The following is a 24,724-nucleotide window of genomic DNA, read 5'->3' on the forward strand; positions in this document are numbered from 1 at the left end:
AGGAGCAGATCCACCCATGTTCGAGCAGTGTGAGGAACAAGAAGTTTAAGACTTGACATAAACATTGGTCCTATTTCTCCAGCACACCTCCCTGTTAGCGCGATGTTTTGGTCTTCCTCGTGTTTCGTGCAGACCGTGGCAACGAGATGACGTCATTAGCATTTATTTTAAAGAGTTAAAAGCTGCATGTGGTTGAATTGGTTGAACATAAGATACGTAGTAAAGAAAGCATGTGTGCATGCATGTGCAGTGTTAAATCTGCACCCGTTCTTCCTGATCCTCCATTCGTCTCCCTCCGTCTCTCACCTGCACTGTTGCTCCTCACGCTTGCTTTACACTTCAGCCCACGTTGGGCATTTCTCTTGCACTACTTTCTCACTCTTCTTCACTCTTTCTTTTGCATTTGTGCAACTCCAGCATGCTCTCGTCATGTTTCCTTTCTGCTCGGGGTTTCCTCTTTCCCCACCTTCTTTCCTCCCACACTCTTTCCTATATTTCTTACTCTCTCCCTCGACCACTCCGCCTCATCTCGTCTCACTCGCCTTATCGCTCACTCCCTCTTTCCCACTCTCTCCCTCTTTCCCACTCTCCTCCTCCTTTTGTATCTCTGCCCTGACCCTCCCTCCCTCACCACCATTACTACCTCTGTTACCGGGAGAAGATTGATTGCCTAATCTAGCCGTTTACCCACAATGCCGAGTTGTGCCGTAGAGGAGAGGGCAGTGTAGACAACATGAAGAAGAGACCGTTAAGGTATTTAAAAATGGAGTGAGAGGAGACTTGAGTTACCACAGGAGATCTATGCATGTGTGCTTTATATTGGGGAATAGACTAATTTAGAAAAATAAGAAAAAAACTATTATTTTTGTAAAGTAATGGTTCTTATATTGAATTACACTTTACATTTCTTCTCAAACTCTACTTGCCTGTGTACCCCAGAGCTCCCCAGCGCTCATTATCGGACAGGAAAGAGAAGAATAAGTCAAGTGACGTTTCGCAAAGTATCTTCGGAACCGCAACCTTGATTAACTTCATTCAAATGGCTGAAATACAGTAAAGCCTTGTGGGAAGAGTTATTGATGAACAGAAAAAATTTAACTTACCGTTAAGTTTATGTAATTACATAAACCCCGTAACATCGCCGTCATTTTTGGCGGCAGCCGTAACGTTTTACAAAAGCGTTCATAAGTACACTTTACAAAGTCGGATTTCAATAAACGACACCTCTTTGTAACCCTACGAGCTTGTAGGAGTCTACACATATCGATTCATCTCTGTATATTAGTCCCTGAAAAATCTGTGTGCACCCAGACTGTTTTTTTTCCCCCCTACTTCCTTGTTGCGTTTTGACTCTGGAGGCTTCTGTGAAGGTGGAAGGTTTCTTAGACTGCGCCACACGTCTTCGTCAGAGCTTCCTGGACATTTTATTACCCAGCAACCCCCAAACATATGGTGAGAAGGCATACAACTTACAACCTTTACATTTTTGAACCGAACGACACCGTTTTTTGACTAAAACTCCATGGTAACTCCCCAATGTCTCCGATTCTTTAGGTCATTAACACTCTGTGGTCTGGGGTCATTTTCTCGATTTTACATCATTTTTAAATGTCCCTTTTTAAAATCACTTGCATATGATGCATGCATACAAAAATTACAGAAGAATCTCAGCTATCTATATAATGAGGAAAATATGACTAAAGCTGAAAAATTGAATCTTGATTTTGGAAATTGTTCATATTTGTTGTGAAAACATAACTTTACTCATGTGGTATATCGGTTTTGGTGATGGAAATTGGTTTACCAAAGGTCTTAGGTTCACAAAAGCAGTGGAATATATGAATAAAATGGTAAACACATGTAGATAAATGTCAAAAACCAAATTTATTATTATATGGTGGGGATGATGAGCTGTGGCTGGCTTTGAGGCCTGCTATGGTGATGTGTTGTCAGGCAGACAGACAGGGAGACTGCTGCAGCTGCATGCTGCATGTTGTCCTCTGGACCCTCGGAGCTCCGAATCCACTCTGTAAAATACATTAATACAAGTCAGTATGAGTTCACTGAAATAAAGTGAACGGTGATAGAGACAACAGTTGATTACCCACCGTTCATAGCTATAGTCAACTATCTCCGTTAGCTCTCGTTAGCTCTCGTTAGCTCTCGCCGTGTTAGCAGCACCTAACGTGACATAAACACTACTGTAGTAACGATTAACGGCGATCCAACACTACTGGACGTACTAAGTTCACTGTAAGAAAGTTAACGGTGATAGAGACAACAGTTGAGTATGCACCGTTCAGTCGTAGACACGTAAGAGACATCCAAAACGGCGCTATCTAGTGACGCGCTAACGCCAAGCTATCGTCATCAAACACACGTTAGCTACGGTCTTACAAACACATAATGGAGGTCCAACACTACTGGTCATACTAAGTTCACTGTAAGAAAGTTAACGGTGATAGGGACAACAATTGATTACTCACCGTTCAGTCTCACAGAAATGCTGTAGCCAGCTATCTGGCCCGTTCGCTCCGGGTAGCTCCTTGTTAGCGAATCCTTCAGGCACTGAAGCTGCGCCGTCTGTCCCCTCCAATAGCTTTGCTCAGGACTCTTTGCTTGGCATCTTCTGACTCACATTGAAGCTTTGCACACGTCGTAAGACACGTCCATGTACAGATGCTCAGACGCGGAAGTGGAAACCATATCCGCCAGATTTGAAACCATATCTCTGTGACGTATTATTGTGATGATATAATTTTTATTAAAAACTTAAACACCTGCCCGGCCGCGTCGACGCGGGCCCCGCCCCAAAGGGTTAAGAGGGGTCTTACAACTCTGCAGGTTGTTGTTTAGGCCTTTAACCATGGAGTTGGCACAACTCAGGGATGGCTCGACAAGGCATTTTTGGGGAATCTTGATAAAATGATGCTCGGATCATGCTGGATGTTCATAGTTATGATCAAAATATGTTATAAAAGTGCGTTATTTGAAAATATACATTTTTTTTTCACAACTAAATTCTGAAAAAATTATATAAAATAACACAACTATTAGAACTCATAGGGGGTTCATACGACTACTTGAAGAATGGGTAGAGGGGAACCCCAGAGCGCCTGACCCCCCCCCCCCCCCCACGTATAGGGTCGCTGGGGGGTAGTGGAAACATGATTTATTTTATTTTTTACATTTTAAGACTTTTCAGTATCTTCCAACACCTTTTTAAATATTGACATTGGTGTAATTTTAGTTGTTCTTATTGCCTTAAATGTTCCTTAAATATTTAACCTCAGCTGTATTGGTTACAGTTACTGGCAGCAGGTTGGCTTTACCCAGTTTTTTTAATGTTTCTTAAAAGATCCATTAAAGCCAAGTATATGTTATTCAGCATTTAAACCACCTGCAACGGCTGTATGTCATGATTTATTCGTTAAGTATGTTCCCATGTTTTTTACTAACTTAACCGTAAGCCTAAACTAATATACATTTCAGCTCTATTTTCCCAAAAGATGCTTGCTTGCATACCTTCACCTCTCGTTCAGCCTCTTCTCTGCCACCAGCACCATCAGTCATGGAGGAAGTGAAAAGAGCGTGTTTTAACGCGATAATTAGCTGTGAGACAAAGTAAGGAAACGCCGCAGTAAAAGTGTTACACAGTCTGTATTACACAGGTGAAAGCAGCATTATTCAGAATATATGAAAATTCAGTATCAAGTTTTTAGAAAATCTAGAAAAAGTTTAGTTGAAATAATATTCCTGTTCTCATTCTTCTCATATTCTTGTCTTTCATCCTCTCTGGAGTGTGTTAGTTAAGTGGATTGTGTGTGTGCGCCTGTCTGGTTCAGTACTGATGCTTTGGCAGCAGCTTTTGGGGAAACATTTGTGCGTGTTGTGCCAGTTTTGAGGACCAGCTGGGCTTTCAGAGATTGTGTGTGTGCATTTGTTTGTCAGACGCAGACGTAACGGTGAGAGTAGCAGCCGTATCCTGTTGCTCCAGAGCAAAACACACTGTTTTGACTGGGCTGATAAATTAGCCAGATCGCCACAGTCAGCTGTTTTTCCACACGCGCACACACACACGCGCACGCACGCACGCACGCGCACACACACACACACACACACACACACACACACACACACACACACACACACACACACACACACACACACACACACACACACACACACACACACACTTCTTTCCCTCTCTCTGCGCGCAAAGGACAGCAGGTCAAGGAGACAGTGATGAGGTACATATCAGTGTGAACCAGAATGTAGATTAGTACCCTCTCCAGGCAGGGATATACACACACACACACACACACACACACACACACACGGAGAGAGATGCATGCGCTGTCTCCCTCTCCCCTCTCTCCATCCAGTGTTTATGTCTCTGTCTTTATCCCTGTGAAAGGTATCAGCCGGAGGTCAATAATGTGTTGAGCACTATTGATCTGTCCAGTGGGTCCGATGGGTGAAGGGAGGCAGAGGGAAATGAAGAGGGAGGGATCAATGCTCTTCTGTACTGCCATCTACATACTGTACTGTAGCAGCCAATCAAATCATTAGTCTTTTGTTCCCTGATAGATTGTTCATCAACATTGTGGGTTTGTGTTGAGGAGGAAAAGCAAACACAACACTGTGTCCTCGCAGGGAGCCACAACTGTGGATTAGCACGTCACAGTGGAAATCTTCTTTTTTTTTGCTACAAAGACGCCATCGCAGTGACTCAAGGAGGATTAACTTCACCACACATTTCCCGACTGAAGCAGCGTGAATGTTTACAGAAAGAATCAAAGGTTGTGCAGCCTGTATGCCTGAAGCGAGCGCTTAACCTGCTTCTCACAGACCAAACCAGTTAACCCTCCTCGGAGGGTCTGCACTAAAGGACCAGAACCGGGATCAGAGTGTGTGTGTTGGAACCAGTCAATTTATTTGTGTTTGAAAAAATATATAATAATAATAATATTTAAAAAAATTTAATGAAATAGGGCTCCTTCCTCTTAGTCAATCAATCGACTTATCGCTCTATTTTAATGCTTCTTCATGCTCAATTACTTGTTTCACTTACAAGCACATCTCTGGTTAACACAATATTTAAAAGTGGTGCTTTTAAGGAGCATTTCACGGTATTTTGGGGCCTTTTTTTGGGAGGGGGAGGATAGGAATGGATAGGCGAGAGGCGAGAGGAGACAGCTGCCGTGTGGTCACGCCACCAATAAGGCAAACAAATCCTTCACTCCGGCGCGTCATCGTAGAAAGAGAAAAGGGTGGAACGCTCTGTGAAAATATCAACAGACTTTGGACTGCACTGGTCAGAAAGTTGGCCAGAATTAAATATGTTCTGTGTTAACAATATGTGAAAAATCATTCTAAGTTTTGATTGAATATTTCCACAAATACCAGCGCCAACAGCTGTATCTCTACAGGGTGGCGTGAACTTGATGTTAATGCAGACAATAAGATACCAATGACTCTTTTCCTAATGTTTTATGTTATGGCAAAGAAAAGACTCATAGCTGGTGTAGCCTTTCTTAATATAGTGAGCCAGTCGGTAGATCCTTACATATATTGTTAGTCAGACAATGTTATATTCTGCTTTAATAAAAAAAAAGAAGAAGCTAAAGTTAGGACAACGAGGAGCTGCAGTTCAGGCCTGTAGTCCAGATCGTGTGCTATTGACAACAAGAAACGTTAAAAACGTATATTTGTGCAGACAGGGCTCCGAGATGCTTTGACGCAGAGTTTGTGTCACGCTGCCGAGGAAGGCCATTTAAAAAAAAAAAGGAAGTATCCCCAGACATTTGAAAATGTCCTGTGGGTTTTGTTGAACTTTCAGCCCGCTTCAATGAAAGAAGCGTATTCTTCTTCTCCTTCCTGCTGCACGTCAGGTATTAAAGAAGAAAAAAAAGTTGTGCTTCCTTTGCTCAAGCCTTCCTTTGCTCATTCTTCGCACATTTCTTCCATCGCACATTTCTTCCATCGCACATTTCTTCCATCGCTCATCCCGTCCTTCGCTCATCCCGTCCTTTGCTCATCCCGTCCTTTGCTCAATCCTTCCTTTGCTCAATCCTTTCTTGGCACTATCCTTCCTTGGCACTATCCTTCCTTGGCACTATCCTTCCTTGGCACTATCCTTCCTTGGCACTATCCTTCCTTTGCCCTATCCTTCCTTTGCCCTATCCTTCCTTTGCCCTATCCTTCCTTTGCCCTATCCTTCCTTTGCACTATCCTTCCTTGGCACTATCCTTCCTTGGCACTATCCTTCCTTGGCACTATCCTTCCTTTACAGAATCCTCCCTTTGCTCAAACCTCCCTTTGCTCATACCTTCCTTTGCTACATCCTTCCTTGGCACTGTCCTTCCTTTACAGAATCCTCTCCATACATCCAGCCCGAGAATGAATAATTCAGCTCGGCTACAAAAAAAAAATCCATGTTCATTATATCAACTAATTAGTGCAGCACTAATGTCTGCTGCTGGTTTCAACGTGTTCTGGAGCTTGTTCCTCTTGCATAAAGGTATGCATATACCTGATATAAATGTTAATACCTGATATAAAGGTGTATGCCTGTATGCTGCATGTGCATCAGGAATACTTGTTTACCTGCACAATTTCAACAAGACTAGCTCCCATAGATTTATCTGGATCCAAGGAGGCCGTGTTGTTTATTTTTGCCATCAACCAAGCGTTGAGAGTTGGGAAAAGGTAGATGTAGACGATACTGTGGAACACCAGAACAACTAAAAGAAGCTCTGTTTGATCCTCCTGTATTTCCCCGGGCCGGTGGGTTTTAATAAAGACCGACTGCATACTAAATATACCTCCACTGTCTGCACGCTTTCAGTTTGCTCTCATAAAGGGGTGTTCAGGAGCAGGTAGTCGGTCAGTGATAGTCGACGACGAAAATGTGACCGAGTGATTGACTGACAGAAATATCTCTCCTTTCTTTTCTTCCCCCTATCATTTCTTCTTCATCTGCCTCACTCTGGTGTCTTCTAACTCAGTCTCTCTGTCTGTCTGTCTCTCCTTCCTTCTTTCTGTCTCTCCTTCTCTCTCTTTCTATCTCTCCTCTCTCTCCTTCTCGCTCTCTTTCTATCCTTCAGTCTCTCGCTCTCCTGCATCTTCTCATTCTCTTTCTGTCTCCTCTCGCTCTCCTGCATCTTCTTCTTCTTATCTCTCTCTCCCCTGCATCTTCTTATTCTCTTTCTCTCTCCCTTGCATCTTCTTATTCTCTCTCTCTCTCTCTCTCTCTCTCTCTCTCTCTCTCTCTCTCTCTCTCTCTCTCTCTCTCTCTCTCTCTCTCTTGCATCTTCTTATTCTCTGTCTCTCTCTCTCCCCTGCATCTTCTTATTCTCTCTCTCTGCGCTCCTGGAGCGGGGGATGCCAGGGGGACAGAGTGCAGATAGGACCTGTCTCCATAGCAACAGCTTCTGCAAGCTGCTGACACCCTACTGGGGGGGGGGGGGAGAGAAGAAGGTGTGTGTGTGTGTGTGTGTGTGTGTGTGTGTGTGTGTGTGTGTGTGTGTGTGAAAAATAAGTGAGGGGGGGTCACAGAGAGGATAAAAGATGGAGAGAAAAGTGTGCAGAAGAAGAGATGGGAGGGATGGAGGAGGAAAGAAAGAGGCAGCCAACCCGGCTTCTTCCCCAGGGACTCAGTGGCCTGCTCATGTTCACTAGCAGAATTAGCATAAAGATGGGGGGAGGTGTGTGTGTGTGTGTGTGTGTGTGTGTGTGTGTGTGTGTGTGTGTGTGTGTGTGTGTTCGTTCGTTCGTTCGTTCCCCCCATCTGTATGTGTGTTGGTTCCAGATAGTCAGGCGAAGGGCAGTGAGTGCGTTTGTGTACATGTGTGTAATTGGTAATATGCGTTGTTGTCCAAGCATACAGTGTATGTCACATGGATGTTGTGTGTTTGTTAGGTGAGCGTGCTGGTGGAACGGTAGGTGCGTGTGTGTATAGAGGGGGGGCGAGCGAGCAAGTAGGCCCCTCCCCTGGGTCCTAAACCCCCTCCCTGTTCTGGTCTGTAGCCTGTGGTTCGTCCCTGTCTGCCTCTCTGTACTGAAGGGCTGCACTTTATGAGCCTGTGATGCAACTCTTTGTGTGTTCCTGTGTGCGTCTCTGTTTTTGCGCGTTCATGTGCTCGCGTGCATGTGTGTGTTTGTTCCGGCGTGCTTATGTAAGCACTCTGAACATGCGTCTTGGTCTATGTGTGTTGACAAGAATACAGTTATATCATATTTAACTCCCGTGCTGAGGCCTTCACCCCCTCTCCTCTATTTTAGTTTTATTTGTTCCATATTGTTTGATTGATGGGAAGATGATTAGAAACTATAATGCTATTGTTTATATGTGTGTGTTAAAATGATCAGTGATAGTTAAACAGTTCAATATCTGTCGATACATAGTCAGATCCAATACTTATATTTACTTATGTTGAATCTGATACATAAATTAGAGCCTTGAAATTCGGCCCCATTTTAATCAACGTATTAAAGATCATGATTTAAAACTATAAAGTTGCTGAACTTAATTTAGTGCATGAGTCTAGCTTCTTCTGAACTTGAGAGGAAGTCTCCCTCGGATGGATTTGTGGAAACTACAGAAACACATTATTTGATCAGATACAGATCTTTGAAAACATGCTCGGCTAAGAGCGTCCCTCCTTCAAACGGCATCAATACTCCTCAGTTTTAGACTGTGGGTGTACTTTGAGTACATGTCACGTTGTTGGAGCTAATAACAGTATTGTTGTGTATTATGAAGTTTGATCTATTAACAGTATTGTTGTGTATTAATAAGTATGATCTATTAACAGTATTATGAAGTATTAAAAGCTAAAAAACTGTTCAAATTATTTGCTGATGACTTGTTGCTATTTTTTCAACTAATGGAAATCACTAAATCATATGCAGGATTTTAAATAATGATTATTTTATCATGTGTAAAAATATATTATTTATATTATAAAAAATGCATATATATATATACTTATACTTTATGATCAATCTGCAAATGATCATGCAATGCTTACATATTACATTGTAGTGTTCAATATTTATTTTTGATATTTAATATACAAACTACTATGACATGTCTTCAAAAAGATAAATTGTAAACTAACAAAAGCAGTAGGAAAAAAAAGTAAAGTCAAACTAAGATTAGGTAAATAAACATAATCCAAAGTGAAATAAAACAAACCAAAAGGTTAACCACAGGAAACATTCCTCATATAAAATGAAAATGTGACATAAATTGAGACACAATACATAAAGACACTTTGTATTATATTTTGATACAATGTATCACAACCTACAGACTCCAAAAGTACATTCAGCATGAAATGAAAGTACGCATCTGACACAGTGAAGAAAAAATAACTTTATCAAGTTATATTTCTCTATGATAGTTCTTTAGTTTTCCTTGGATTAACTCAAATAACCTCATAACCAAACACACTGTAGAGCTGTGTTCTTATATATGAGCTGGACCATAACAGATACTAAATATAATCCTGATTCATCTACCAACTTGTAGATGAATAAACGGCTCATATCGGCCAGTAAATCTGTTTTTTTTCAAGCTTTGCGTCACTGAAACTTCATGAATGTTTCTCCCAGTCGCCCGACTCTTTTGCAGCACGTACTGTTGTACCCGGCGAACACTTCGGCGGGCTCTCGCTGTGAAACTTCACTTGTTTTTCTCTTTTCTCTGCCACAGATTTAAGGAACTGTTTAAAAGAACTTTAATAGAACTTTTTCTGAATTAACTATAAACTTTTAGATGGGAGTTTGCTGCCATTGCAGGTGCAGACACTGCCCCCTATAGTAATATTTTGACAAGTGCATGATGTACATAAATATCACTGTAGAGCAGATGGACACTTGCACACAAAAACAGCACATTTAATCCCAGCGCTTGTGTGTTTCAGAGCGCGGCGGCGGCGCCCAGCCCCGTGATGGGCAACATGCCCCCAAACGACGCCATGCCAGGTGGTCCCATGCCCCCGGGCTTCTTCCAGGTAAGACTTCCCCACACCATCACCTCCCTGTTCCACCTCCATCCCCTCCGATACCACGCATCTCTGTCTCACCTCCATCCGCACACCTGACGTCTTTATATTCCATCTCTCAGATGGTTTATTGTATCTCAGAGTACAGTTTATTTGTTATATTCAGTCATGTTTTAAAGAAGAATTTGCCCACCTATTGACTCTCACTTGACTCTAAAACACAGAAATATCAAAAATGTTAGTTATCTTTCTTTAGAAAAAAAGGCAGAACCTTTCCGACTAATTAAAAGCGCTGGTCTGATATCAGCAGGCAAATAAGTTGTGAAAGATATAACCGTGTTGGTCTTTGTGTTTGGGCAGAAATCTCAGCAGTAAAACAACTTTGAAACTTTGATCATCCGTTGTTCAGCTAATTCTCTGGGCTCGTTTAGCTTAAATAGAGTGAGAATGTTTCGAACACGTAAGAAACATCAGCTCTAAAGAATCACAAAATGTTATATATGTAAAACAAAAAGATAATCAGGTGATGTATGAACAGATTATTGATAAAGTGTCAATATCGGCCTCAAAAATCCAGAATCGGTCGAAGGTCTAGTAAGAAAATCTTACTGGACTAATCGTGTTTGATCAGATGACTATTATTATTTATTTTTATTCCACTCCCGATGATTACACCCACCCGAGCTTCTGATACTCACACCTCTCATACACCCAAGGTTCGCTCTCTCGCCGCCGTGATTCAACCATCCCGCATCCATTGCCTCTCCAACCCGTCTCTGTCTCGCCTCTGTGACGGGAAAGGTTTTTGTGTGGGAGACGGCTGTCTGAAGAACGGACTAGAATGAGACACATGCAGGCCGACACATGCAGGCCGACACACACACACACACACACACACACACACACACACACACACACACACACACACACACACACACACACACACCCCTCCGTGAGGCAGCGGTGTGATGGACAGCACTGGCATTTGGCAGGAGGCACGATATGGTGGTTGAAGAAGAGTCAGAGGATGGGGAGGATGGAGATGAAGAGAGGTGGGAGGAAAAGGGAGGGAAATGTAAAAGATCGGTGCCACCAGGATTGTGGTCTAGTGTTTGTTTCTGTGGCTACCAACCACTCCATTGTTTGCTTGTTGAGAGGTGATGTTCTGAGGTGATGATGGTGGTGGTGAGGATGGGATTACTGAGAGTACGACTGCATAAACAAGGGGAAGGGTTGGGGGAGATGGTGAGGAGACACATGGACATGCTATTTATAACATTGGTGGGGGAGTGAGATTGGACGAGGGTTTGTGTGTATGTTGTGTTCAAGGGACTTCATTGTAATGCAACGCTCTGGTTGTTCGCTGCAAATATGGATCACGTTCGTAGTTAGGGTCCGAGCGACTGATGTAGTCAGTCCGAGTAGGACCCTATTGAAATACAAAGGATTTTTATTATTAGGGTCCGAGCGACTGACGTAGTCAGTCCTAGTAGGACCCTATTGAAATTGCTGGGATTCTTTTTAGGGTCCGAGCGACTGACGTAGTCAGTCCCGAGAGGACCCTATTGAAATACAAAGGGTTATTATTATTATTCATGATTCTTATTTTAGAACATTGGGCGTCTTTTTGGGGGACTTGTCATATTCAAAAACTCACCAAATTTGGAACACTTGTCAGGTCTGGTGAAAATAGAGATCTATTAAAGCCGGGGAAAAAAGTTCCAAAAAATGACTCTCTAGCGCCCCCTACAAGTTGGACCGGCGACGCCCCTTTTTGTCTTGAAAAAATTCACACATGCTCTACAAAAAAGCCTCTCAGACCCATAAAGTCTGCCTATGAATATTTTCCGCCATCTTGGATTTTGTGAAAAACACATTATTCGGGCCCGAGCACTGACTATAATTTGGGTGTCGACCAAAAGTCTGAGAAAATGTCTCTATAGCGCCCCCTTTAGGCAGAAAGGCTACGCTTTTTGCCAACTATGACCGATTGACTTGAAATTTTACACACATGTCCGGGTGGGACTGCTCTACAAAAAACTCATCCGTGAAATTAAAATGCGCCTAATTAGATTTTCCGCCATTTTGAATTTTGTAAAAAACACATTTTTGCCCATTCCTCCTAAACGCTGGGTCCGTTTCTTACGAAATTTTCTGTGGATCATCATTGGCTCAATGTGATCAAATGATATCTCCCACTTTGTTGATATCTCATTGCGTTCAGAAGTGATTAACCAATTAACCTCTTAGGGGCGTGGCTCAATATGTCAATACACATAACTTCCTAATTACTTGGCCTATCTTCACAAACTTTGTAGCATATGTCAACATCGTGTCCCTTAACGTACCCAAATTATTTCAGAATATTCAAACACTAGAGGGCGCTGCAGTGAACCGCTCAATTTTGGCCTTTTCCTTGTTTTCAGGCGTTGTATTCTGACGAACTCCTCCTACAGATTAGACACGATTGATTTTACATTCGGGCAATATGATGTTGAGACCTTTGCAGGGAAAAGTTATCAAAGGATTTTCAAAATATCGAACTATGTGAGCACAGAGCAGCGGCAAAGAGACACCATTTTCCATGAAAATGGAAGTTGCTTTAACTCGGCCGTACATAATGTAACCTGCTCCGTATTTCTCAGATGTCATGACCTTTTGACCCTGAAGACATCCATATGATCAATTTTCATCCTAGTCATAGCGCCACCTAGAGGCAACAGGAAGTTACATGTTTTCTACTTGTACACCGTGCTCCTCACAGATTATTCAGATCCCTCTCAAAATGTGTCGGAAGAGACTTAAGACATTGATAATGCATCACCTTGAAGATTGTAAGGATCCGTTGAACGGCGTAGCGTCGGTCCATCGCAGAAGTTCGATCCTTCGCCATGACCGAATAAACCGATGTAACTCGACTCCACATGATAAGATCCTTTCCAGGTTTCACATGTTTGATCAGCCTCCAGGCCTGAAGACATGTGCAGTCAAATTTTTAATTAGAGTCATAGCGCCACCTAATGGCAACATGAAGTAAATATTTCTATACTTTGGCTTGCTTCTCTTAGTCGGTCAATCAGATCAACTTCCAATTACTTCTAGACAAACATAAGACTTTCATGATGTCAGCCCCTAAAGCTTTTGATTTTTTGTGTAACGCTGTTGCCGTGGCGCCCCATCCTTCGCGGTCAACAACGAAGGTACTTTTGAGGGACTAAGCATGCTCGAAACGTAACTAAACTTGGCACACACAATTAAAGGCAAAGATGTAGTTGCCTGATATGACTTGAATGACTCAAAACTGGAACTTCGGCTCGATAGCGCCCCCTACAAATATTCAATTAATCAGCCCCAGCGCTACGGTTGACCTACATGTATGAAACTTGCTAGGAATATGTAACACATGTAAACTTAGAAATAACTCTCTTGGGACCATGCTCTAAACCGTACAGGAAGTCAGATAGCGCCCCCTAAAAAAACATGTTTTTTTTTGACAACCTGTGAGTTGTGAAAGCCCACAGTTTTTGCCCCCTATCACCAATTGACCTGAAATTTGGCACACATGTCCGGTTGTGTCTGCTCTACAAAAAAGTACGCGGTCGCACTAAAGTCCGCCGACTTAGAATTTCCACCTTTTTGAATTTTGATAAAAACAATTTTTTCCTCAAATCTTCCTAAACGCTGGCTTCGATTTTTACAAAATTCTCTGTGGATCATTAAAGGTTCAATTTCATAAAAATATGTCAAAAGCTTGTTTGTATCTCTTTGTGTTCAAAAGAAAAGGACCCATTAACTTCTTAGGGGTAAATTCAACTAAATTCAACAAAGCAGCCCTCGCAGTACATTCAACATAGACATACACTATTTGGTAGACGTGTATGTACCACATATAAACTTAAAAATAACTCTCTTGGGACCATGCTCTAAACCGTACCAGAAGTCGGCCAATTTTGTTTTCGTATATATATATATATATATATATATATATATATATATATATATATATATATATACACACACATATATACACCGAGAACGTTCGCCTGCCAGGCGGATGTTCGAGTCCGACGTGCTGGAAGCGAGGGCCCAGTCACAGCTGCGAGCAGCTTTAATTGTAGTTTATTCCTAAACGCTTGGTCCGTTTCATACCAAACTTGGTACGTATCATCAATGGCACTGGATCATCAATACTGCATTAGATTTTCTTTGATATCTCATTGCGTTGAGGAGATATCGACCAATCAACCTGTTAGGGGCGTGTTTTTGTTTTTAAACACTCATAACATTAAAACTATTTGGGTAAACGACTCTAAACTTGGGGTATATGTGCACATCGCATCCCCTAACTTGCATAAATCAGGCGTCCAATTTGAACAATAGGGGGCGCTACAGTTCTTCGGCCAATTTGCCATTTTCGGCCCATTTATGCTAATTTTAGCATATATTTGCATTTACGCCAAATACTACTCCTCCTACAAATTTCAGACAGTCGACTTAAATTCTGTTCTAAAGTGATATCAAGACCCTCAGGAGTATGGCTTGTGCTCCGTGCGCGTTTTCACTTTTGGGAATTGACGTTTACGGGGACGCAACTGTTGCATAACAAGTTATTTATTAGGGTGAAAGGTCGGCACTAACACAGCAGCGTCCGAGCAGCTTTCATTGCTGACGTCGGCTAACAGTGAGCAGGAAAACACCCCCGACTGTGTCGCTTGTTTTTGTCAGTCACATCTCTGTGGCCTGAAGTTGCCACTCCTGCCGGTCCTGCTGCTTCCTGTCCTGTTGCGGTGAGCCTTTGGGCAACACTGCCCCCACATGGTGGAGAGGACAACCACACCCAGTCCTTTTGACCCAAGGGTCCTGAGGATTCATCTCTTTTTCATCAAAGTCCACATGTTAAAGCAATCCAGTAAAAAATAAACATTAGTTTTGGCTTTTAATTCTGGTTGTTTTGTTGAGGAGTTCATTATCTAACTTGCTCCTCTGCTTCCTCTTCGACCTCAAGACTCCCTGCTGACGTTTTCCCCCTCACTCCCCTCTGTTTTTTTATGATTTTGATGGGGTAATTCCTCCAGGTGTAAAGCCCACTTTTGGGCCCTCCCCTCTCTTATATCGCTCTTCTTTCTTAAAGGGACCACCCGGCTCTCAGCAGTCCCCCCACGCACAGCCCCCCCCACACAACCCAAGCAACCCCATGATGGGACCCCATGGCCAGGTAAGGCGCAAACTCTTCCTCTCAAACACCCAGCTCTCTTTCATTCCCACTAAACCAACCGCACCCACACACAAGCTCTCTTTTCCTTCCAGCTCATTGCTCACACACACTCTCCTCGTCCTCTCCGACCCCCGCTAGCTCTAGTCCTGTCCGCGCTAACTCCTCGTGGATGTCGGACTCTCTGGTCCCGCCCAGCTCCTTTTTTTTCTTCTTTTTTTTTTTTTAAATAAAAGCCGAGCATCCAGAGGCAGCGAGGCCTTGCTCCTCTCCGGGGCCCAGAATGGGCAATCCCTCTGTGGGATGAATAATTCACTCCTTGCCCCACCTCCAGAGCAGCTTGTGGGGGGTTGCACACTTATCTGCTCCTACACATGCGCACACACACACACACACACACACACACACACACACACACACACACACACACACACACACACACACACACACGCACACACTCTCAAGCACACAGAATACTCTGCTCTGCCAACTTGTTCTTGCACCTTATAAATAAAACAAGGGACAGGCACTATGGGCGCGTCACATTGTGACACTGTGGACAACGTGTGCACTCCCACTTTACACACACACACACACACACGTAGGGAGAAAGAGGTTTGAGTGGCTCGACTTCCAACTAGATAAGAAAGTAATGACTACATCCAGCAGTCGTGAACTCTGGTTCTCAGCCAGTGTGTGTGTGTGTGTTTCAGCACTTCTCCAGAAAAGTGACGCTACAGACGCCACGGTGGAGGTGAAGCTATTATTTGCCCGTTAACCACTGCAGCCCAGCTCTTCCTCATTCTTGTGGTTTCCTGGTTTCCAGCTTGTGTGCGCGAGAGAGTGTAGTGTGGACATGCTTTGCTCGGAGGCTTCTGGATGGCGTTGTTGGCCCGTGGTGTCTGTAACTACGCAGGCCGACCACAGGCCGAGAATCAGCTTACACCACAGCCAGAGCAAGGAGCTGTGTGAGCGCCGGCTTCACACACACACACACACACACACACACACACACACACACACACACACACACACACACACACACACACACACACACACACACACACACACACACACACACAGATGCTTTGAGTGTGTGTGTGTACAAGCAGGTATCTTTTAAATATCATAAACCACTGACGAGCTCAAGTGTGTTTCTGGGCGGATCTGTTGGGGAATCCTTCAGTGTCATCATCCATCGTCCAGCGACGCCGTGTCCATCTGTGTGTTTTCTGTGCTTCTCCTGTTTGAGAGCTCTGGGATTTATCAATAATGAACTTGTGTCCGTGTGTCCTCCCATCTGCAGCCTTTCATGTCACCACGGTATCCAGGTGGACCGCGCCCCGCACTCCGAATGCCAAACCAGGTACAAGAGCAGGCTTTTTTTGGTGGGGGGGCATTTCTTTGACACTGTTTTTGTTATTTTGTTGAGTATCTGTGTTGAAGTGTGTCGGTGAGTCCGTGTTTCAATGTGTGTCCATGTCTGGTCTCGCCTCAGCCTCCGGGGGGGATCCCTGGATCTCAGCCACTCCTGCCAAACAGTTTGGACCCGACAAGACCTCAAGGTACAGCTGCCTATTATGGGCTGTGGTCATTTTGTATTTAAAAAAAAATATATTGTCCTAACATTTTTTTCACACAGAAGCTTTTGGAAATTATCCCTTGGAGAGTGTCTACAGTGCCTAACACATTGTTGTTTTATGGTTGTGTTTTATATTTATAATCATTTAAGATTATTGCGTTCTCTAGGTATTTAGTATATTTAACATTTGATTTTACAATTAAATAGAGAAACTAATAATAATAATAATAATATAGAAATTAAAACGTCATTGTATCTGGCTGCACCAGATACAATGACGTTTTAAATTGTGCCATCTGACAATGTTATCTCCCTGTGTCATGCTGATTTCTCGTGACTTGACAGTGGCATCTTAAATAGTATAAGAATATTCAATATTATCATGAAATTGGTTCCAATGTGTATAATAGATTTAACTTAACACTGTTAACCATTTGAAAAATGTAATAAATAATCTTAAGATAAGTCAGATAACGATGCATATAGTGAAATTACTTGCAGTTGCGACATTTGACATCTAGTTGCGTCACATTACATGACATTACATTTCATTTAGCTGACGCTTTTATCCAAAGCGACTTACAATAAGTGCAATTCCACCATGAGTACAAACTCGGAACAACAAGAATCAAGAAAGTATAATTTCTTCAACAAAGTTAAACTACAAAGTGCTATCTGTAAGTGCCATCTAAGCACCTGAGTTTTGCAACTAATTTAAAATTAAACTGGCGTAGTAGGACGCTAGCATTAGCTTTTGTTCTTGATAGCAACTTCATGCATATACTTTGTTAATACAATAAACGATAAAAAAAAATATGATCAAATACAATATGTCTAGTTTTAGATTGGTTGTATGACTTGACATGAAAAGGGCACCATCCTACCTGTAAGTTAAAAGTAGATATTTTAATCAATATTTCAGAGAGATCTACAAATCTTTTCACTCAGCCACAGATGGCAGTTGGTGTATTTTGATGATGCAACATCCTGTTAACTCCTCTGCACTCCACTTCAAAATAAAAGTCCAATCTTTATGGTTGCGTCACCTTGACATTTGAGAACATGAACATTTCTGGACAAAAGTATTTTAATTATTTCAACAGCTTAAAACTATTGGTGTTTGTAAACATTTTGTTTATTTTAAATGTTTCAATAATAAAAGCATGCCTGGTAGGTTATTTTAAACGTATTATCATACAAATACATTATTTTATAGTTTTTATAGTTTAAAGGCTCCCAGAGCTCAAGTGTTATAATGTTATATAAAAATAGTGTTTTTGCAAATAAAAGTAAAAATAAATTTAAAAAGATTTAGTACATACTGATACAAGATGCAAATCCTCATATTTGGACAAATATTTCAAATATATATATATTTGACGCTTAAAATGTATAATCAATGCCTTATTTATATCAATTATCTCACGGGCTACCACCCAAAACATTTGGGATTGTTTGTACAACTTGTGTTCTTCTGTCCCGTGTGGATTGTGTGTCTGGCTCGGTGAGGGGTCGGTCGTGATTGTAGGCTGCAAATTACATCTTCAGGGGGTTGCAACTAATGGGATTAGGATGAAGCCTTAATTCCTGACTGTAACATAGGAGCATGTGTGTGATGTGTGACTTTGCGGGTCTGCTCTCGTAGGACATCCTAACATGGGCGGACCAATGAGGATGAACCCGCCTCGAGGAATGGCCATGGGCCCACAGGTAGAAGTCTGAAAACACACACACACACACACACACACACACACACACACACACACACACACACTTATTCATGTATTATTGAATGCCAATTTGACTCTCGTGAAGATTACCCGGGTGTTTTTAAGTTACTGTTATGAGTTCTATTAATGTAACTAAACTGATTTATTCTCAATGAAATATATATATATATATATATATATATATATATATATATATATATATATATATATATATATATATATATATATATATATATATATATATATATTACTGCTTGTGTAATATATTTGCTCTTTCAGGCTAATATTGTATCTTTTCTTGAAGTCTATATTTATCCTGTTTACTCATCTCATATGTGGATAATGTGATGATAGAAAATGTGGCACAAAAGTCCAAATCCAATTAAAGAAATAAATTCTCCTATAGATCAACAATAACGGGAATATTTTTGAGAATCAATAACGATGTCTCGTTGAACTTTTTTAACACCTTGTCTCTCAGAATTATGGCGGTATGAGGCCTCCTCCAAACTCCATGGGCGGCCCGATGCCCGGAATGAACATGTGAGTTAAAACGTCAAATAGAATGACTCTTTATTTCTTGATTGCTTTTACCACAAGTTTTTCTTCATGTTGCCGTTTCATATTTTCTCTCTTCCCTTTTTGTTCTTCTCTTCCTTCTCTTGCTTCAGGGGCCCCGGAGGACGAGGCCCTTGGCCAGGACCTAATGCTAACTCTGTGAGTGAGAACGTCCTTTTATATATGGGACCACGTGAAGATGTTGGTCCAAGAAAGAGGGGAAAAGGCTGTTTACAGCACAGCAAATATACTAAATGTTATCCATATGAGGCTCAGAGAGATTTAGCTTTGTAGTTGGTTGTGTTCTTCCACAAATATCGAGACGAGCATCCATCAGTCATTGGAATCGAGGGATACTCGTGACTACTGTTCATCTTTTCCAATATATTTCTAGAATTAAAACGTAAAGAGCCCGAAAACGGCAAATTTCATCGTTGCAGTCTGCCTATGTATACGTTGACCAAAGTACCGGGTTATTGCATGACTGTTGTGTTGGATCATAAAGTGTTTTTCTGTAAAGATTCCCACTCCGTGTCCTCTGATCTGATCGTCTGTGTCTTCTTTCCCCTGCAGATAGCGTACTCCTCCTCATCTCCAGGAAACTACGTGGTGAGTTCAAATCCGTCGGCTCTCCTGCATACTGAACATTTTAGAATTTTGTTATCGTTTCCGATGAGTGTAATTTTAACCTCGATCACCGATTGTTTCCCCTCAGGGTCCTCCGGGCGGAGGAGGTCCACCTGGAACCCCCATCATGCCGAGCCCAGGTGGTGCGTCACCTAACTACGTCCCCAGCACTCACCCTCGTGTCCAGAAATAGACGTCTCTCTCATTTCCTTTTTATTCTCCCTAAACGAGCATGAACCGGACCCCTCATAGACCCACTATCAGTGCTTTCCTTTCTATTTTATTTACTTGGTGATCAACATTATCTCTCTAAAACGTGTAACTAAAGTTATTTTAATTACATTTTTTCCTCAGATTCTACCAACTCAAGTGAAAACATCTATACAATGATGAATCCTATCGGACCGGGTGGCAACAGACCCAACGTGAGTCTCACACATGATTATTGAAGTTACATATATTATACATATATAAATGATGGATGTCGTAATGATTTAAAATTACACAAATCCACCTTTAAAATGTGGTTTCTAGCGACGTCGTCGGGCAGCAGCAGAGTTAGAGAAACGTGATCAATCGACTGGAACAAGGAAGAATAAATAAAATTATCCTTTTCGCCCAAAGCTGAAAAGACCACAATAGGTCAAATATGCAAAATAATAATATTGCAGTCATTCATAAGGCGTGCGCTTCTCTTCTTGTCACCAGTTCCCTATGGGACCGGGGCCTGACGGGCCAATGGGAGCTATGGGAGCCATGGAGCCGCACCACATGAACGGCTCACTAGGTGGGTTTAAACGTGGTGGGCGGGGCTTAACAAACCACTGATCAGCTGATAGAGTACAACGTAAACCGTGCTTTTTTATTTTTTGAGCAAGTTGACCTTGAAATACAAGCCGTTTTCTTTCCCTCCCTCAGGGTCCGGGGACATGGACGGGTTGCCAAAGGTGAGTGAAGTGATCTTGTGTTTAAGAAATCTTTTGCTTTCTGCACTCTTAATGACGCGGTTTGATCAAATGGTTTTTCACCCTTTCCTCCCTCCAGAGCTCCCCTAACAATATGGGGGGCATGAACAACCCTCCCGGCACGCCGAGAGACGACGGCGAAATGGGCGGAAACTTCTTGAACCCATTCCAAAGCGAAAGTGTGAGTAGAGCGATCGACCGGCATCTCACGACCCTTAACGGTTACCCCTGACCTCATGACAAACCAGCGCCAGAATGCAAGCAGAGGGGTCGCCTCACTTTTAAATATTGATCTGTTTTGGTTCATTTTGTGTCTTGTCCCTTTTTTTTATTTTTATTTGTATGTATTTTTTTTTAGTCCAACACTTCATATTATTATTCCTCTGAAGAGGCGCTGCTTTGCAATTTAAAGAGATGCTAATTCAAGGTGCAATAGTAGCGAAAACAGTTTGGAGTAGAGATCTTCACTTGGACGAAAACCTAAACCAAACCTAACACGGTCACTTTAAAGCCTAATTTATGGTTCTCCGTCAGGTCAGGACGCAGACCCCTACGCCGTCGCCTGACGTGCACCTCCAAAAACGCGGACCGCAAGCACTGTGATTGGTCCGCTAAGAACGTAATTTCCGGCAGTTGCTCTTTCCGGTCTGACGCCGTAACCATTCTGCGTGACGCAGAACCATAAATTAAGCTTAAGAGAAGGAGGATCCGATCCTGCTGCAATAGACCTGTGAATAAGATCCACTAACTAATCTGAAGTCAAGCAAAACCATGTAGACTCTAGTCTGACCTGCACCGGTCCTGCTTACGGTCTTAACGCTCCATACATGTGTAGGGTTGAACACCAAAGTGATCTTTTCCCCCAATTTCTCACTTTGAGGTGCAATTCTGTACGCTTTGAAATGAACGCAAGATTTTGAAAACATAATTTTGTTTAAGAATAAGTAAACAAGGCTATTAGTTTTACTGTTTCTGATGCTTTTTGCTAATTACAAATCCAGAAGATATTCAATACCCAGCCCTAGTCATCAGAAATATGAGTTATTACAGTGCTGATGACTTGTATAGAGCCTTGTTGCATTAGGTCTTTGTTGCTCTCGTTCTGCAGGCCGGGTCTGAGCGCCCCCTGGTGTTCACATGTTGTCGGTGACACATCCACTCATCTGTGCCCTCCTCCCCCCTCCCTCTCTCTCTTTTCAGTATTCACCCAACATGACGATGAGTGTGTGATTTTACTTTTCCTCATTTTTCTTCTTTTTTTCTTTCTTTATCCCACCCCCCTATTTTGTACCCCTGCACCTGATTTTTTTTATTTTTTTTTCTTATTTTTCCCTTCAAATCAATCCTTACTTCACCTCGGATTGGACCCGCTCCCCTCCTCACACACCTGCGACCCCCACACACACATGCCTACCCACCGATACGGGATCCACTATCTCCCCTCTTTCACCCTTTTTACTCGGGAACTCTACGGCCGCCACACAGCCTTCTGGGACGGCCTTCGAGCATGCTGGGACTCTAATCAAGACGGGCCCTTCCGGAGCGTGCAAGATGGCCGCCGGTCTAAATAGGAAGCAGTCGCAGAGCAACAGGAAGAGCCTCCTCTCTGACTCTGGCCTCCCTGGCTTCCTGTCAGGTTCTAGACAATGAGTGAAAGGGGAGGAGGACAAAGAGAGAGAGAAGGAGAGGGAGAGAGAGACTGGGTGACAGCCCTCCCATGAGGACGCACAGTCAGTCTTTTAGCAGCTGCCTGGAAGCTTCTCAACCACGACTTTGGACTCTTTATCATCCTTTTGATTTAGTTGCTGTTCCCCCCCCCCCCCCCCAACACATTGTTTGTGCACATTTTTAACAGATGTTGTGATGATCAGTGAACTTTGTTCCCCCCCCTCATTTGTTTTTATTTTTGTGTACGTATTGCATTGCTATTTTTATTATTGTTATTAATGATATTGGTATGATAATTTTTCAAGATTAGGTTCTAACTCCTGTTGTTTCTACGGGCACATTGTTATGATGAAGACAGCACGTGTGCACAAAAATCCTTTGCTGTGTAACACGCTGGCCCTGCTGGTAGGATCCTATCCATCACGGTACTGATTGGCCCTCTTTTTTTCCTTCTTCTTTCTCAGAGTTCGAGCAAAACATTTTTTTTAACTCCCTTGTTCAATAATCCAAAACCAGAAGAGGAAGCGGCTCCGGTTTTAGTAGCTTCCATGCAGTGAAATGCACAGCGCTATTTATTTATGTACTTTAAATTTGTCTTATGAATCATTGTTACTTTTTTTTAAAGTGTTATCCCTGTCTGTTTTTTGTTTTGGTTATTGCAGAACTAGTAGCAACTGTGTAAATATGCAGACATCATTAGACCCTCTTTCTGAGCCCTGAAGGTGCTGAACATCCCTCCTCCTCATGCTGCTTCCTCTACCACTGCCCTCTTAGGTTGCCGTCCCCTCTGACTCGTGCGTCGGCTGTGTGATCGTCTCTGCTGAACTTGTAGTGAGCGCTTGGATTGTTTTTGTTTTGCTGATGAGTCCTCAACACACTGTGATGTATGCCTGTGCTTTATGGAAGTCTCAGTTAGCTTAGCTTGCAGCCACGTTGTCATCCTCACCGGCTCTTCTGGAAGGACGTCGGGCTCTCTGCTGATCAGTTTTTGTTTTTTTTAACGTCGGCGCAAAGCAGGAAGAGGAGGCGTGGCTCTGTTGACTGTAAAGGAGTGACCTCCCTCCCTTTGTCCACCTTGAAGAAAAAGACCTCCGTCCTCCCCCTTTTATCACCTTTACAACGGGCCAGCATTGACACTCTCGCACCACCCTTCTCTGATTTTGTTTTTGTACAACTCTCCATCTTTTTTGATTATATTTTTTTTTTGTAAATACTGTAAAATGCATTTTGATATCATTGACATGTTTTGATATTTTCAAATCACAGCAACAGTTGACCAGCTGATTCGGGTAACTGTGTGTGCACGTTTGTTCAGAGATGGTGTGTCTTTGATGATGATGATGATGAGCATCAGAAACTGGAGCTGCTATGGACTATTATGCTATTTCACCTCATCACAGTGGCGCTTTACTGTGTCGGGGTCGAGGGTCTCAGAGGACGAGGGAGGACCGCTCTGAAGGCCTTGAGCTGACTCACCGTCGCACACATTTCCTTGACAAATCTTTAAATTAAACATGGTTTCTGTCCAAATCTTTTCGCGTGAGGTGGCCAAAAAGCCACACAAAAAAAAGCAGGCATATTTTTCAGTCTGTTTAACGGAGAATCTGCAAGAACAGAACGAAAATAGAGGCCAGTTTTTCACAATAAAAGTCGTCCCTTCCAACTGCATTGAACTTCCCTCTCGGACCAGAGTACACAGACTTTACTATGAAGGATTTTTTTTTTTATCTATTTAAAATGGGCCGGGGAGAAATGTTTTGGGAAAGTAAAGAGGGGAAAAACAAAAAGTGAAGGGACAGATTTGTTCTAAAGAGCAGGCGGCTCCTTCCCTGTACTTTTGAAATACTGTTGTATAAAATGCAGTCGAACTTCTTTCTCTCTCTCTCTTCTGTCCTGTAAGTAAAGCCGTCACAACGTTGATAATTTCTGTATTTCTATTGTGCTGATGTATAATACTGTAACATTCAGGGGTAAGAAAGGTAAAGAGGATTTTTCTTTTCTTTTTGTTATTTTTCTTATCTTTTTTTGAGAGTAAAGATTTCTCTGTTCAGTTCCTAATTCTTTCCTCTTAATGACAAAGCAGTATTGAATATGAGGCCGGTTGCTTTGTATCTCATGTTAGGGTAGTTTCAGATCCTAAATGTCTCGTGTAGTAAAATGAGAGGTTCCTTCTTCGTATGTTTCTTTATATTGTAAAGTTTCTTTAGACAAAAAAATGTTGCTTATTGGAGAAAAAAAAGGTGGGAAAACTGCATTGATAATAAATGTTTTTTTCATTTTTTGTTTTTTTTGGGCTTTCCTTTTCATCAAGTTGTCAGTCGTTTTGCCTGTGTCCCCCTTGTTGTAGATACATATTAAAAACAAATAAA

At 42.3% G+C, this 24,724-nt stretch overlaps 1 protein-coding gene across 11 annotated transcripts in view; it reads left to right on the top strand.

Annotated features, from left to right (window-relative positions):
- Positions 1 to 22,337, top strand: part of LOC306748609 (single-stranded DNA-binding protein 3-like) — a gene marked incomplete at its 3' end in the record, with an annotated part of 36,861 nt that extends 14,524 nt beyond the window's left edge. Inside the window, exons 5-18 of one of the 11 annotated variants that reach the window (XM_079231803.1) lie at positions 9,933 to 10,022; positions 15,145 to 15,228; positions 16,532 to 16,591; positions 16,724 to 16,790; positions 18,453 to 18,517; positions 19,019 to 19,080; positions 19,209 to 19,254; positions 19,669 to 19,704; positions 19,811 to 19,865; positions 20,077 to 20,147; positions 20,431 to 20,509; positions 20,641 to 20,669; positions 20,767 to 20,868; positions 22,173 to 22,337. In XM_079231803.1, coding sequence (XP_079087929.1) covers positions 9,933 to 10,022; positions 15,145 to 15,228; positions 16,532 to 16,591; positions 16,724 to 16,790; positions 18,453 to 18,517; positions 19,019 to 19,080; positions 19,209 to 19,254; positions 19,669 to 19,704; positions 19,811 to 19,865; positions 20,077 to 20,147; positions 20,431 to 20,509; positions 20,641 to 20,669; positions 20,767 to 20,868; positions 22,173 to 22,337 — 1,011 coding nt within the window. Of the gene's footprint in view, positions 1 to 9,932; positions 10,023 to 15,144; positions 15,229 to 16,531; positions 16,592 to 16,723; positions 16,791 to 18,452; positions 18,518 to 19,018; positions 19,081 to 19,208; positions 19,255 to 19,668; positions 19,705 to 19,810; positions 19,866 to 20,076; positions 20,148 to 20,430; positions 20,510 to 20,640; positions 20,670 to 20,766; positions 20,869 to 21,887; positions 21,918 to 22,172 lie in introns of those variants that run through there. The other 10 variants (XM_079231806.1, XM_079231807.1, XM_079231808.1 and 7 more) reach the window with 10 other exon arrangements.
- Between the last annotated feature and the right edge of the window lie 2,387 nt (positions 22,338 to 24,724).

Source organism: Taurulus bubalis (assembly GCF_910589615.1).
Source record: "Taurulus bubalis genome assembly, chromosome: 1".
Lineage (NCBI taxonomy): Eukaryota > Metazoa > Chordata > Actinopteri > Perciformes > Cottidae > Taurulus > Taurulus bubalis.